Below are 15,579 nucleotides of genomic sequence, written 5' to 3' on the forward strand. Positions count from 1 at the left end.
TGGATCCCGTCTGGCTCCATAGACTTGCATACATCTAAATGGAGTAGTAGGTCGCTAACCATTTCCTCATTGGTTTCTGCTCCCCGTCCCTATCTACCAGCTCAGGGGACTGCATACCCAGAGAACAACTGGTCTTGCTGCTAAAGACTGAGGCAAAGAAGGCATTAAGTACCTCAGCCTCTTTCTCATCTCTTGTCACTATGTTCTCCCCACATCCAATAAAGGATAGAGATTCTCCTTAGTCCTCCTTTGCTTGTTCATGTATTTATAAAAATATTTTTATCGTCTTTAACAGCATTAGCCAGATTAAGCTCAAGCTGGGCTTTGGCCCTTCTAATTTTCTCCCTGCACAGCCTCCCGACATCTTTGTAGCAGCCCACCCCTTCTTTCAAAGGTCATAAGCCCTCTTTTTTTTCCTGAGCTCTAGCCACAGCTCTCTGTTCAGACAGGATGGTCTTCTTCCACACTGGCTCGTCTTTTAGCATGTGGCGATGGCCTGCTCCTGTGACTTTCAGATTTCCTCTTGAAGACTGTCCAGCCTTCCTGGACTCCTTTACCCTTCAGGACTGCCTCCCAAGGGACTCCACCAACTAGTCCCCTTAACAGGCCAACGTCTGCCCTCCAGAAGTCCAGGGTGGCAGTTCTGCTAACCCCCCTCCTTACTTTTCCAAGAATCAAAAACTCTTATTAATTCGTGATCACCGTGTGCGAGACAGACTCCAACCTTCACATCAAGCAGAAATCCATCTCTATTTGAGAGCAAAAGGTCCAGCGGGCACAGTCCCTCGTAGGCTCACACACTAGCTGTCAGGAAGTTATCTTTCACACACTTTAGAAACCTCCTAGACTGTTTCCTCTCTGCTGTGGTCTATTTCCAGCAGATATCTGGTAAGTTGAAGCCCCCCATGAGAACAAGGGCTAGCAACTGCAAGGCTTCTCCCACTTGTTTGTAGAATATTTCATCTGTCTCTTCATCCTGGTTAGGCAGTCTATAACAGACGCCCACCATGACATCTGCCTCATTGGCCTTTCCCCTGGTTCTTACCCATAAACACTCACCACTGTTCAGCTCTAGACAATGAAAACACTCCCTAGCATACAGGGCTACCCCACTGCCTCTCCTTCCTAGCCTATCCCTTCTGAGGAGTTTGTAGCCATTCATTGCAGTGATCTAATTGTGCAAGCAATGTTTCTGTGATGACAAGTATGTCATAGTTTTACTGCTGCACAATGGCTTTCCAGCTCCTTCTGATTGTTGCCCACACTGCGTGCATTGGTGTAGATGCAGTTCAGTTGGGCTAGTGATCCCATCATCTTTTTGCAGTGAGATGCCCTAATTCCTGCATGACCATTCCCAGTCATTTTTGTCATTTCTAACCCGCCAATGTTCCTTGTGCCTTTGGTGCCACATGGCTCTCCATCCCCTACCTCAACAGGGGCAGAAGACCGATGGACCTTGCTAACACATCATCCCTTAACAATTGTTCTGCTACCCCCGGCTTGTCTCTGTCCAGCCTGATTTTATCCCTTTCCCCCTTCAAATCTAGTTTAAAGCCCTATTAATGAGTAGTGCTAACTTCCGAGCAAAGATCCTTTTCCCCCTTAGAGACAGGTGAACCCCATCCATTGCCAGCAGGCCTGGTGTCTTGTAAAATGACCCATGATCAAAAAAAACAAAGTCCTGCTCATGACACCAGGTTTGGAGCCAGATATTGATTTGCTGGCTCTCCCTGTTCTTCGCCTCGCCAATCTCTGCAACTGGAGGTATTGAGAAAAACACCACCTGTGCTCCTGACCCCTTAACTAGTTGTACCAAGGCCCTGAAGTCTCTCTTGATTGCTCTCGGACTTCATCTTGAAGCTTCATCATTGCCTACCTGAAAAATCAGTAACAGGTAATTGTCCAAGGGATAAACCAGGGCAGGAAGCTTTCTCTTCACGTCCCAAATCTGGGCCCCGTAGAGGCAGCAGTGGGAAGAATCCAGAAGCTGCCCCATGTTAGATAGTTTCAGCCGGCTCCAAAGGGACCTGACACTGCCCAGAGCTGAGCCAATAAGCGATGCTGTTTGCGCCTCTGTGAGAGCATATTTAAGAAAGGGGAAAGAAAAAAAAAAAAGAAAAAGAAAAAAAAACAACCTACTACACAACAGCAGCTGGGAGAGTGAGGAATGAGAAACAGCCTTGCAGATACCAAGGTCAGCTAAGAAGGAGAGGGAGGAGGTGCTCCAGGCACACAGCAGCAGTTCCCCTGCGGCCTGTGGAGAGGCCCCTGGTGGAGCAGGCTGTCCCCCTGCAGCCCATGGGTCCCACACGGAGCAGATCTCCACGCTGCAGCCCGTGGAGGAGCCCCCGGTGGAGCAGGTGGATGTGGCCTGGAGGAGGCTGCGGCCCATGGAGAGCCCCCGCAGGAGCAGGCCCCGGGCCGGAGCTGCAGCCCGTGGAGAGGAGCCCCCGCAGGAGCAGGGGGTCTGGGGGGAGCTGCCGCCCATGGGGGACCCGTGCTGGAGCAGTTTGCTCCTGACGGATGGACCCCATGGTACAGAGCCATGTGGGAGCAGTTCTTGAAGAGCTGCTGCCTGTGGGCAGCCCCCGCAGGCTCAGTTCGGGAAGGACGGCATCCCGTGGGAGGGACCCCACGGGGAGCAGGGGCAGAGTCTGATGGTGAAGGAGCGGCAGAGAAGTGCTATAGACTGCCCGCAACCCCCATTCCCCTGCGCTGCTCGGGGGGAGGAGGTGCAAGAGAATGGATGGGGGGAAGGTGGTTTTGCTGGCCTAAGAGTAGGGCACAGTGTGCAGCCTGACACCTGGGGGCAGCGTGTTCGCCCCGGAGCTCTGGCTGGGAGGCTGCGATGCTTGTGGAGGGTGCCAAGCTCCGAGAAGCCATGGCTGGATACCACGGCTCCCGATCGAGATGCCCAAACTTCTGGACTCTCCCGGCCCGAACTGCTGCGCCGGGCCCCCTACGCTCGTCCTGGTCTCCCCATGTTCCGAGGGGCCGCCCCTGCAGGAGGGGGCGGGAGGGGGCCGCCCCCGGTCCCGCCCAGCCCCGTCAGCCGCTCTCGCGAGGGCGGCCGGAGCGGGGTGGCTGCCTGGGCCGCCGGACCTCCCGCGCGCCGTCACGGAGAGAAAGCAGGGGGCTTGTGTCCGCTCCCAGGCGCTGTCAGCGGTGTCCCGGCAGTTCAGAAAGGGGGGTGTTTCTTAAAAGAACTCCCAACTTTACAAAAGCAGAATTTGTACAGAATAGCTCGCGTACATCAAATTTAAACTGACTGATCTTCTTGCTCCCTCCTTATCCCACCACTGAAATAAACTAGATAGTTTCTGTTTCTTCGCAATGGAGAAGAGAGCTAAGCCTAAAATAAGGGAAGTTAGCTCATACTCAAATCTCTCGTTCAGGAGGGGAATTTCTCTTTCAAGCTCTATGAAGCCTATGCTTATTTTGGAGCCTATGCTCATTCCTCTGCCTGCTGCAATAGCAGACAGATGTACAGTGGTTGCATAACTACAAGACAGACTTTTGTGACCGTTTTTTCCAAGGCCTTCCCGCTTCTTTTGTAACACTCATTGCTGTGATTCTCATGTAGAGAAGTTTTAGCAAATGAAACTTGGTGAACTTCTAAGATTCAGTTTTAAATAGTCCCCATAAAATGACACAACACAAGCAAATCGAAACACACCAGACAGAGATTGTATTTTGAAATCACACTGCTGAGTTTATGACTTCAGAGACCATCTGAAGCTAAGTTATCAGGCTGACATAATGCATGCTAGGAGTAAGTTACAGTACGAGCAGCAAGCATGTCAAAGATACATTGCACTTAGTGTTTTAACAATCTTCAAGAGGATTTTTCATCCACATTCCAGTAACTTATGTGAGTGAACATAACCAAGAAAGTAAAGCACTTTGGCCTATTAGAGGAGGGTCTTTTACCATTGGCTCAGCAACCAGGCAACCACTGACCTTTAACAATTCATTCATATTTCTGCCTCGGGATAAATTGTGTGTATACACACGCATACTTGTACCATTTAACCAGATTACACAAAAGTTGTTCCCCAAAGGAAACAAGATAAAAACACCTCATTGTTTGCAAACGTGGCCACAGAAACCTCAAGTGTGCACATCATGCAGTCTTAACTCTTGTGCCCTGCAGAACTTTATTAAATATTGCTCTGTAATTTATAGGTATAGAAAAGGAAGGGAGATCTCATGTTCAGCACTTTGTAACGGCATACCTGAAAATAAACTTAAGAAGGAGAATGCTCTTGTTCTAAGGAAAGTTACTTTCTTTTCCTTGGATAGGATCCCAGGGTAAGGTTTAATCAGCAGTACAAATGCTAGTATCCTAGCACTATTATGCTCAGGTACTTCCAACAGCAGAGACTGATGAATAGAGGTTAATTCTACCGTCACAGACCCAGCCTATTCAACCTTATTTGGCCATTCCAATGAAATTTCAGCATTCTGATGAAATTGCAGAAATTGCTAAATAAGCACAGTTTCAGTTGTGTTTTCAGTAATCACTGAACAGCCTTCTTCTCCCTGATGGATACACAGGACAAATGCCACCTTCCTCAAAAGGTGAATCGTTCACTGTCTCTAATAATTAGCTAGAACAGTTAAAATAGAGTAAAATTACTTGAAGTTTTATGGTAAAATAAAGATTCCAACAGTACTTTTGCTTGTTGCCTGTGTGACCTTTATCAAATGTTTAACAATACGAGAGAGTTAATTATGAAAAAAAGGTACACGTGTTTAATTTATATATACTCCTTTAAAAAAAAATACCTCTCATTGCCGTCTGAATTGCTAAAAACTGAGTTTTTTAAACATGTCTATGACAGAGCATCCTTATGCAAGTTTGGCAGACTTTTCTGGCTCAGCTTTGGCTGATCATTTATTCCAGAAGCCATCTAGCTTACTATAAAACATGTGCTTGATTAATGCTTGTGAAAAGCTGTAATTTCACAGCAAACTGTAGTGTGAGAGGTGGCACATACTGAACATTTAACTGCAAGAAAGCATGCTATGTTAGTCTTACAAAACGCATTTGTCTTTTCCTTTTATTTTTAGCTTGGTTTCCTAACTATTACTTGTGAGTACAGAAATATATGTGCTTTAGATCTCTGTCTTTAGTTTCTTCCCTAGCTGTTTTTTAATTTGGTAACGTCAATCCTGGCCAAAATATAAGAAGGCCTTATGATAGTTCCTTCAAGTTTCCTGCAAACAGGAGTTAGCTGGAAGATGAAAACTGTATATGCTTCCATCAAAAGAACACAGTCATGAGAGCACGTCCTTATTTATCAAAAAATCCATTCAGGAGACTGACCCCAAGACTAAAGCACAGGAAAACAGTTTTAATAAATTTTGCTGCTTATAGAATTTGCTGCTTCTTTTAAATGCTCTTGCTATTTATCTTTCCTCCTTTTGTAAACCAAAGGGCATTCAATTTAAATGCCACCCCACTGCAGTAAAGAAACACAGGTTTCAGCATCTGAAGCGCAAAAGAGAAAAAAATGTTTGCCAGAGCTGGATTCAAACTTAGTATTGTCCTTAGGTGGTAAAAGGGATGCATATTAACAGCACAGTTTTGCCTTTCATGGACCTGGTGAAAATTTGGCCTATCCCCCTTCCTCCTGTCAGTTGCCCTGCAATGTATCATGGCACAACTCAATTAATCACCCTATTCCTGGTCAACAGAGGTTTCTCCCTACCCATTCTGCCTTACTATCTCTCCCTCAGGGTCAGAATGGCACAGCTAGAAGTTGGGTGAAAACCTGGGAGAGTATGTTTAAGACAGCTGAATTCCTCTGACTGATCTCTGTGCTAATAAAAATTATTCCAGTTTCTTTTTCTTCATGTTCTAAGCAGAAGTAAGCATTAAATAGTATACTTTGAATGAAATCTGCACTGCCTATGTTTGTGTGTTGCATTGACCAAGACTGGCAAATTACAAGCACACCTGAGGAAAGAGAAGCTTTTCTGCCTCTCATTCACTTCCTATGAATTATAAAGATACTATGACATTTGAGACAAGAGTCATTTTGTCAGTGCTGAACATGCCATCTCTAATGTTTTGCTGCTCCTTTTCTAGTGCCACGGGAATTGAGGACTTGTATTTTGAATACAAAATATATAACATTCAATAATATTTTCAGTGTTTATGAATTGAGGACTGTGTGTCTCCAGACTCACAGAAAGCTACAGTGAACCACAGCAGAGATGTACAGAAACCATCAGATAGAGACTCACTTGTTTACGGTTAAGTATGGCCTTGGAGCCCAAGGTAGGAAATGAGAAGGGCCCCGAGATTAACGGCAGTGTGCAATAGCTTCTTCAGACTGCAGAACACACGTTTCAAAAATGTCACACATTTACTGTACAACAGTCAGCTTGACTGCTGACACAATTTACTTTGTGGAGATAGTTTGCTTACAAGTTAAAAATCAGCAGTAAATCAAGCTGAAATGAGTAATAAAGCAGGCATAACACTGAAGATCTCCATGCTTGCAAGTCATTCAGAGTCAATTCCCCTGATACAAGTCTTTCAGCAGTGCTGCAGTAGAGCTTGAAATGTCTGCAAGTGTGATTGAAATTAAAGTCAGGCTCTTCAGCATGTGGCGCTTGATCAAGGGTGACCTCCATCACCAGTGTAGCCAGCTTTGATTGCACATGAAGAAAAGAACACTTGGTAAAAACAAAAGGAGGATATATTAACAACAGCTACAGTTACCACAAATGTTTCTGTTCCTGGAAGCAATTTTTTTATTTTTATTTTTTATTTTTTTATAAAATTGCTGTTCAGGTTGCAGTTTGGTAGATCCTAGACTTTCTCCTTTTAAGTATTCATTTTTAGCAGAAAAACTGGCAAGTTAAATACGCTCCTCTAGTAACAAACATCCTTAGTATAGCTACAGGGCACAGAGGAGCCATTTACAAGCCTAAAGAAAATATATTTGCATTTTTTGTAGTGATGTATTGGGTTTGGGTATTATGTGCCTTTGGTTTCTATTGCACAGGCATCCCTAATATTGTCATGTCCTGATTTACATAACCATTATCTTAAATAGAGGTGGTTTCTATAGGATTGTGTTATGGTTTTATTCTTTTGTTTTCATTAGAATAAGTTATACAACACACAGTCATCCTGAAAAATAAAGATAAAAAGGAATGCAAAAGGATACTCAGGGAAATAAGAGGCAGTGATGATTAGTTAGGGAAAATTAAATGGATTGAATAATAGTGAAAGGAGACCAAATCATAAACATTTCATGGTAACAACTATGAAACCATGTAAGCATGTAAATATAGCTTTAAAAGAAATCTGGCTTAATTAGTCCTATAATAACGAGCAGATAGCATTTTGATATATTTTTAAAATGCACGCTTCCTCTTAAAACTTCGAAATATTTCCCAGAAATGACTCGGTACTTGGGGAAATGTCTATGAACCAGAAGGGATGGTAGTGCCCTCCAGTGGCGAAAGCAACTGTTGGTCTTACACTTCACAGCCAGGGAGGGTAGGTACCGTTGTCGTTGAACTTTTCAGTCTCTCCTCTTTCAGTCTCCATTATAACAGTGGATGATACTAAGATGATACCAAGTACACTAACAATACAAAAAACATCTGTTCACTTCTAAATGCATACATTGGTCAGGGCCTCTAATAACGATTGTCATCTTTTTATTGTCTCCAGGATCAGGTCAGAGCATTCGCACCTAACAGATTCTTCAGGTGATGTTCCTCAGAGCAACAAAACCCACTGCCACAGCTTTAGTCAGCATGAGGGTCAGCATTTAAGTCAGCTGGCTGTACAGACAGGACACAGGGAACAGGGGTTACAAAAGCACACTTCAGAAGTGTTCACAGAAATGGTTACACAAACCTTCAATATGGAGGATCCAGCACATATGCACAAATTTCACATTTTGCAGACTTCATAATAAAAATCTCAGAACACAGGCCTGGAATCATAAAGAAAACATAGAAAAGACTTTTTTAGCTAGTGTGTTTCAGAATTTCTGCTAGGATGTACTGTGCATCTGCAACTGCACATTTAATTTGTGCAGTTCAGCTTTCAGAGATAGAAGGGAATACCAAATATTTAGTCCTAAAGCCATATACTGGTAAGTATTCTTATTTCCTATGTAAAATTTTATTTGTGTACTTAACCCTTTAATTTTCCACTGAAATATACTATATATTTCTACTTTCTTTCGTGTTTTATTTTTTCAAATTTACATAACAACCACATTGCTGTTTTGCTTTAGCTCAGCCAAGGCAAACATCACCATATACTTTTGGCTTTCCAAGTAAGAATGTACACAGAGTCAGTCGAACCTATATCCTGTAGTGGTCCCAAATGCCCAAGACTACTTACAGCATTTTAGCAAAATTATTTATACTCAAGCATTTTCCTTACCCAGAGATCCCTACTCAGAGGCTCAAGAATTTTACAGGGAAATAAAAAGAAAAGTTCCTAATCCTCTATTTTTCAATAACAGGGACTGAGAAACACATGGAATGTTAGAATATCCCAAGTTGGAAGGGACCCACAAGGATCACTGAGTCCAACACCTGACTTCACACGGGACTACCACTAAAAATTAAACCATATATATGACATCATTGTCCAAACGCTTCCTGAACTCCAGGAGGTTTGGTGCTGTGACCACTTCCCTGGGAAGCCTGCTCCAGTACCCAACCACCCACTCAAAGAAGAACCTTTTCCTACATTCTGAGCTTCCCCTGACGCAGCTTCATGCCATTCGCTCAGGTCCTACCACTAGTCACCAGAAAGAAATCAGCACTTCCCCCTTTGCTCCCCATCATGAGGAAGCTGTAGAGCATGATGAGGTCAACCCTCAGCTTGCTCTTCTCTGAACAAACCAAGTGACCTCAGCTTCTCCTCACACATCTTGCCCTCTAGACCTTCCACCATCTTTGCTTCTTTGCTGCCCTAACACCTGCACTTATGGATACTTTAGTCAGCTAAAAGTTGGCCTTCAAATTTGTTCTGTAGTCAGTAGTAGCCATTCCCAACGTGGGTTGAATAAAGCCTAGATTCTAAATAGACTAGAGGAATAGTTTTTAGATAAATATTAATGTAATCTAATGCATGCATATTACACGAATTTATGCAGCTTGTGGTAGGTTCTTCGTCTTGATTTTTCATCTTTTTCTTCCTCTCCCCTTTATTCAGTGTTATCCTCCGTCCCCCTAATTTCCTCAGCTACTTCTTTTATGTTTCACTTTTTCCACTTTTCTTTGCAGCCCTTGCTTTCATATCCAACTTCTGTTTGTTCCTGTTCAAGATCTTCTTTGTTCTCTCCCTTCCCTTTTGAATTTCCACATGCAAATCATACAATCCTACCTCAGTTTCCTACTGTACCCTCTCTTTATTTCTCTCTCCCAATCACTGAAGTCAAAAGAGTGATGAAGCAGCAGCTTTGTTTCACAAATGGGGTAGGAAGAAAGCAGAGGGAGCAGTAGTTCAGTTTCTCCTTCTCTTGGGAGATGAAAAGAGACTCAAGGCTGAGACTACTTGCAAAGCTACCGATCAGTATTTTGACCAGTAAAATCTCTTGCTGTACAAACCTCGTAATCCTTCACCAAAGTTCATATAGTTGCAGTTAAAGAATGCAGAATGCATTAGGTTCTTTCTCTTAACTCCTAATGCCAAAAGACTGTGAGTAATCATAAAAAAAAAAAAAAAAAAACTGCTTCCTTGGCATCTTTAAGTGTATAAACCATGTTTACATATTTCTGAAATGACAGCAAAATTGCATGTTTCAGGAGTGCACCACGTCACAGGCAGATGAGGAAGTCACAATTAAGATACTCTTCCTGTAGTAACTCAGAAGCTATAGTTTTGACAGCTGAAAAGGAAGGAATAAATTATTTTTTCTCACTAAAAAAAAAAAAATGCTGCAGAAGGATGTCATTCTAAAGAAAAAAAAAAAGAAACCAAGAATTTATAATATAAAATTTAATTAGAAATCGAATGGGATTTGTTTATTACTTCTTATTTATAAACACATTGTAGTTCAGTGTCCTTTTTTTTCCCTTTTCTCTTTTCTTAGCACAAATTAACCTCCTAAAACTGGAGTAGCCAACAACTGGGTAAAGGGTCCCAGTTTGAGTGAAACTTTTCTCAGGATCTACAGAAACAGTTTCAGAAGATATCTTTTAACTTCCAGTAGCAATTCATTTGTGCATCACAACTAGCAATCCCGTAGCAACTATGTGTGCACTGCAGCAGGTGGAGAGAAATACTGAATAGAAGGAAGGCAGCAATGTGACTTTTTTCCTTTGTTTTTCTCTGACAAAACTGTCATGTCCAGCTGTGAGACCTAATTCAATCAGACTTTCATATTTTCTCCATGGCTATTTCCATGGCACCTGCCACTGCCACTGGGTTTGGTTGGAGTGGATTATATCACATACCAAATCAGTCACAGAATCATTAAGGTTGGAAAAGACCTCTAAGATCATCTACTACCAATATCACCCAATAAATTGTGTCGCTAAGCGCCACTTCCAAATTTTCCTTAAACACCCCCAGGGATGGTGACTCCACCACCTCCCTGGGCAACCCGTTTCAATGCCCGACTACTCTTTCTGAGAAGAAATGTCTCCTAATTTCCAACCTGAACTTCCCCTGGTACAACCTGAGGCCATTCCCACTAGTCCTATCACTAGTTATCTGTGAGGAGAGGCTGACCCCCAGCTCCCCACACCTTCCTTTCAGGTAGTTGTATAGAATCATAAAGGCTGGAAAAGATCTAAACTTCAGCAACCTAAACCTTTAGCAACACCTTTCAGCACCCTGCTCATGAGCAGCCTTTGATGTGCCTTTATTTGAGCTTACAACCGCACTCATGGTGCCCATAAGGCAGCAGTCTCCCCTTTCGAGACCTCACAGAGGTCCCGGCCCGGCAGTCCAAGGCTCATCCTGTCCAGTCCTGGTGGACTGCAGCTGGCTGATCTGCCTGACCATGGCAAGAAGGCAGCAGCAGAGCGGGCCAGGGGAGCACTCTGCACGGCTGTGCCCTGGCCACAATGCCACCACCACCCCCACCCTGCTCACCCTTCTTGTCCATCAGCCACATGAAGAATCAGGGCACGAAGCCAATGGGCCCCTCACATTAGGCCAAAATGCCTTGTGGTGTTTTTTTTTTTTTAAAATTAAAAAACAAAAAATAAACATAAAAAAGTCTAAGAAGGAACTCACTCTAATACAGTCTTCAGTGGCCCTATACCAAAAGAGTAGGCTATGACTCAAGCAAGGAGGACAGATAAATATTACCTGATACTACAAGTACCAGTCTAGTCTACAGGACACACACATACAAAAAGTTCTCTTTTACCTGGTGGGGTCAGAAGGTGGATAGATGTGTTCAAAATAACAATTACAACATTAACATAATAATAACAAATATTAAAAAAATAATAATCAAAACAATTTTTTAGGCAAAAAACACTTGGATTTCAAATTCGCTAAGTCCCTAACACCAATACATAGCCTCTGAAGGAGTCAAAATAAGGTTCTCCTGTAGTTTCATTTAAAAATAAGATATAAATACAATATCCTGATGCTGAATTTTGATATTCGAGTCTCTGATTCCTAAGTCTGATATTCAGTATAGACATTATACACCATGCTATTTGGGATATATTCTAGAACACAAATAGATAAACTAAGTCTAACACACGTGTAAGGAAGCATATGAGCTCATTGAAAGTCTTCCCTCACCATGAAGTGATAATTCCCTTTTGTCTCTACCAAAATCTACAACCACTACTCCTTCATTGTTCTCTGTACAGAATCCTTGAACCATCAGTTTTAATTTATTTAGAAAAGCAAAAACATGACTCAGGAAAAAAAAAAAAAAGCCAATAACCCACATTATGCACAAAGCAATAACACTTTACTGCCCCTCCTTTCCTAAGTAATTTCATTTCTATAGACATTAAAAACTTATCTTCAATGGAATTATGACGAATAGTCACTAGCGTCTTGCTGAACACCCTGAACATTTCTGCAGCTCCTACACTCTGTCAGGTCAATATTAAATCTGGAAGAAATAGCTTACAACAGAGCAGGCAAAAGTAACCTGGAAGTTGAAAATGGAGAGCCTTTTAAAAGTATCAGAATTATTTACACACTAAATACTTTTTCAGTAAGGATTTTTTTGGTTTGTTTGCTTAAAATGTAGCTTAAAGCAAAAATACTCCCCTTCAAATAAGAAAATGGCGTTAATATTTGGATTAAGTCAGATTTAACTATAAATTCCTCTCCGTTCCAGAATCCAATTATCCTCTCAATTAAAAGCACAGTATAAGGGGTTGGGGAAAAAAGACACTTCTGTAATACGATTTCTAAATTTTTACCTTATATACTGGAGGGAGTCAGGTTTCTTAGCATCTAGGAGAATATGATCCACAGACCAATATGCAGCTTAAAAGATTTGTAAAATGTGCAAGTATTTTCAGAAGAATGCTTTCAATGTACTCTGATTTTCAGAGAGTTTGGGGGCACAATATGAAAGTAATTTGAAGTGTACATTTCCCGGTGACACCAGGAATATTTTTCAGCCTTTTATTTTTTGGATTTCTTGGCAAGACTTCCTCTCTAATCTTAGCTCTCAGTTTCTGTATAACAGCCCAGACTGCCAACAGGATTTTAGAAGAGGAATGCCTTGTGGCAAGTTTTTTCTGACTTATTACAGGAAGAACAAAATGTGCTTCTCCACTCACCATTAGTCAGAAATGGAATTTCAAAGAATTTGCAGGAATCCAGCAGCCAACAGTCCATTCATCTGTGATTTGATACTCATTCAAGTCAGGGTCACAGCTTCATACTAAAAATTCACCAGCTCTAATCTTTCTTCTCTGTAAACATCAACTGAGAACACACACTTCTGGGAAGAAGCTCCAGTTCTCATATTTGCCCCGTCAATGTTTGACAGGTTAAGTTGGTTTTAGTTTAAAGTCACCTCTGAGATATGAAGGTATTGAAAGCAAGAATTCAGTTAAGCAGCTCTTTAGCTCTAAAAAGTTATGGCCATTATTAATCAAAACAATGGAAATAGAATTGAAATGCAGCTGTAGTGCTACTGACAAGAATTATTGCTCCTTATTTATTTCTTGCTTTTATTTTTTCTAATAAATTATAACATATACATTCCTTAATGAACATTTCTACTGCATACTAAAGCAACAGAGAGAATGAATATTATACAGAAATTATTAAATCTATTTCTTAACAACTATCACTTTAAAATATTTTGTAGCAAGGTTAATGATTCTTATTCTGTTTTCTCATTCTCAGCATTTTTCAGCAAAAAGATACAACTATATTTTTAAATCCTGTGAACTAGTCTTTTACAGTAGACTTCATCTGAGTTGGAATTAAAAGGAGTTTAAAACAATTTAAACTAAAAATACTGTTCTCTGTTGAGTTCCACGTAATTCATTTTCTATCTAAAGCCCTCCAACATTGCTGAGAACAGTTCAGGCTTGGTTCAAGTCTACTAAGCTTTTGAATGATGTTCCAATATTGTTATTCTGATAAACTCAATACAGCTTCAGAACACAAGAAGAACCAAGCAATGGTGGAATCTTAGTCAGAGTTGCTTAAAGCACAACTTCTGCCCTTCAAGAGCCTCTGCCTGTCAGGTTGGGGGCCATCCACAATAAAACCAAGTACTTAGTTCTGGTCAATAAATTCTACATTTTGTGAATATTTAGAATGAATTGCCTTTCAAGATGGATTGCAATTGAGAAATAAGATGAAATAAGCAAAACATCTTTTTGTTTTCAAAACATGATTCTTCCATCTTTCCTTTTATGGATGTTCAGTGCACTCATTGATCCCAGCTGATACTTTAAAAACTTGCTCCTTTTTCTGTGGAGAAAACTGCAAAGTGTCATGGTTCCATGACAAAAGGGCTATCCCATCACACTTTTTAATTTTTTTTTGTCAGCATTCTTTTTGTCTAGACCATCACATCTTGAAAGTCTTAATGTATGTAAATACATTCCTAAATACAAATTATTTCCAAATTAGGGCTGAGGAAAGAAAAGCCATCACCGTACTGTTCTGACATGATTCCACATCTTTTGCCTTTTGATCACTTTTTAAAACACCTCGACTCACAAGTTCTGTTCAGTTTGAGCCAAGAGATTCTCTCCTGCTCCAAGATGTGGACATGCTTGGTGCAACTAAAACTGACCACACGTCAATAGGAAATAAGTCCTTGAAAAGCTATGGGTCAAGTGTCTCATGAACAGTTTATGAAATACATTATTTTGTGTCAGAGTAACTGCAAACCTCAATTTCCTCCTATTTAGGCAGGTTACAACCACAGGGCCTCAGGGTAACAGGATCAGCCACCAGACTTAGCTCTGCACAGCCTCAGCCCTCCTTTAATTAGCAGTGTTACTGGTGTCATGGTGCTGGAAGAGCCAAGCGAAGTGCTATGTTTACTATCCTTATTTTGATGTGCCTATAGATTTTCTTACAGTGTTTATCAAAAGCACTTATGAGCAATGTATCTCTTTAGTCTGCTTAAGCACAAATGCAAGAAATAACAGTTCCAAATACTTTCAAGAAGAGCTGAAAATACAACCCTTTTTTGAACTGCCCACTAAAATTACAGCTGTATGAAATCCAGGTCAAAATCCGCAGGTTGAACTCTGCACTCATCTCCTTCAGTATCATCTCTCTTTCTCTCTCGCCTCCTTCCCAATGCCCCTCCATGTCTAGGTCCTGATGCCACTATACATATACCTAAATAAAGCCCTTGGATCAATGCATTCAAAACCAGGACATGATCACTGAATACGTGCACTGAAATCCCATGAACTGACGTAACAATAAATCTAGAGAGAGACTTCATAAATCGTACTTGGGAGCCTTCAAGGACAAAGACCCAAATGGTTTTAATTTCCTTTTAAGTCATGGCCATAGTTAATACCAGATTCGGCAGGAAGCAGGCATTCCATGCCTGTTGGGCTTATACGAACATGAAAAAGAGTTTATACTTGACATTTCCTTTAAAAACATAATGAAAACCTTTTGCTCTTTCAAGTCCCAAACTTGTATTAGTTTCTGAGAGTCTATTACTTTAAAAATGCATTTGTTGGCTCTGATTGCTTGGATAACTGTCAAAAAAGAATTAAGGGTAGGCTCTTCATTAGAGTTTTGCAGCTAGATGACAGAGAAGAATGAAAAACAAAAGCAAGATGCTGAACTGCACATTCATTCTCTGCCCTCCTAAGGTATGTTTTTGATAAATAAGAGGTCATTTATGACACCAAGCTCTGATTCTTCACTGGCAGTACTCCATCAGTTAGGAGAAAGGAAAGAATATGTAGTATTTCCACACATCACCCCAATTCTCTTTTTTGTTTTACCCTGTAATGTTATACACAGCTGTCTACCTGGTGCCTGAACCAAACAGTCAGACAAGTATTGGTAACAGCAGAGATCCAAAAGCAGTTTCCTCAGGTGCTACAGTCCATTTTCCATCAGCTGTGGTCTGTACCCTTGCTACATATGTAATGGAGGGCTAA

At 41.4% G+C, this 15,579-nt stretch overlaps 1 protein-coding gene across 8 annotated transcripts in view; it reads right to left on the minus strand.

Moving 5' to 3' along the window:
* TNS3 (tensin 3) overlaps nt 1–15,579 on the minus strand; it is a 258,468-nt gene that overhangs the window by 231,966 nt on the left and 10,923 nt on the right. For 2 of the 8 annotated variants that reach the window (XM_083823139.1, XM_083823131.1), the window contains exon 1: nt 1,877–2,027. The exons of 3 other annotated variants lie outside the window; for them this stretch is intronic. In XM_083823139.1, the coding sequence (XP_083679265.1) occupies nt 1,877–1,996 (120 nt within the window). In that variant the 5' untranslated portion in view covers nt 1,997–2,027. Of the gene's footprint in view, nt 1–1,876; nt 2,032–7,885; nt 7,965–15,579 lie in introns of those variants that run through there. 3 more of the 8 variants (XM_083823146.1, XM_083823140.1, XM_083823141.1) reach the window with 3 other exon arrangements.

This window comes from Anser anser, assembly GCF_964211835.1.
Source record: "Anser anser genome assembly, chromosome: 2".
NCBI lineage: Eukaryota > Metazoa > Chordata > Aves > Anseriformes > Anatidae > Anser > Anser anser.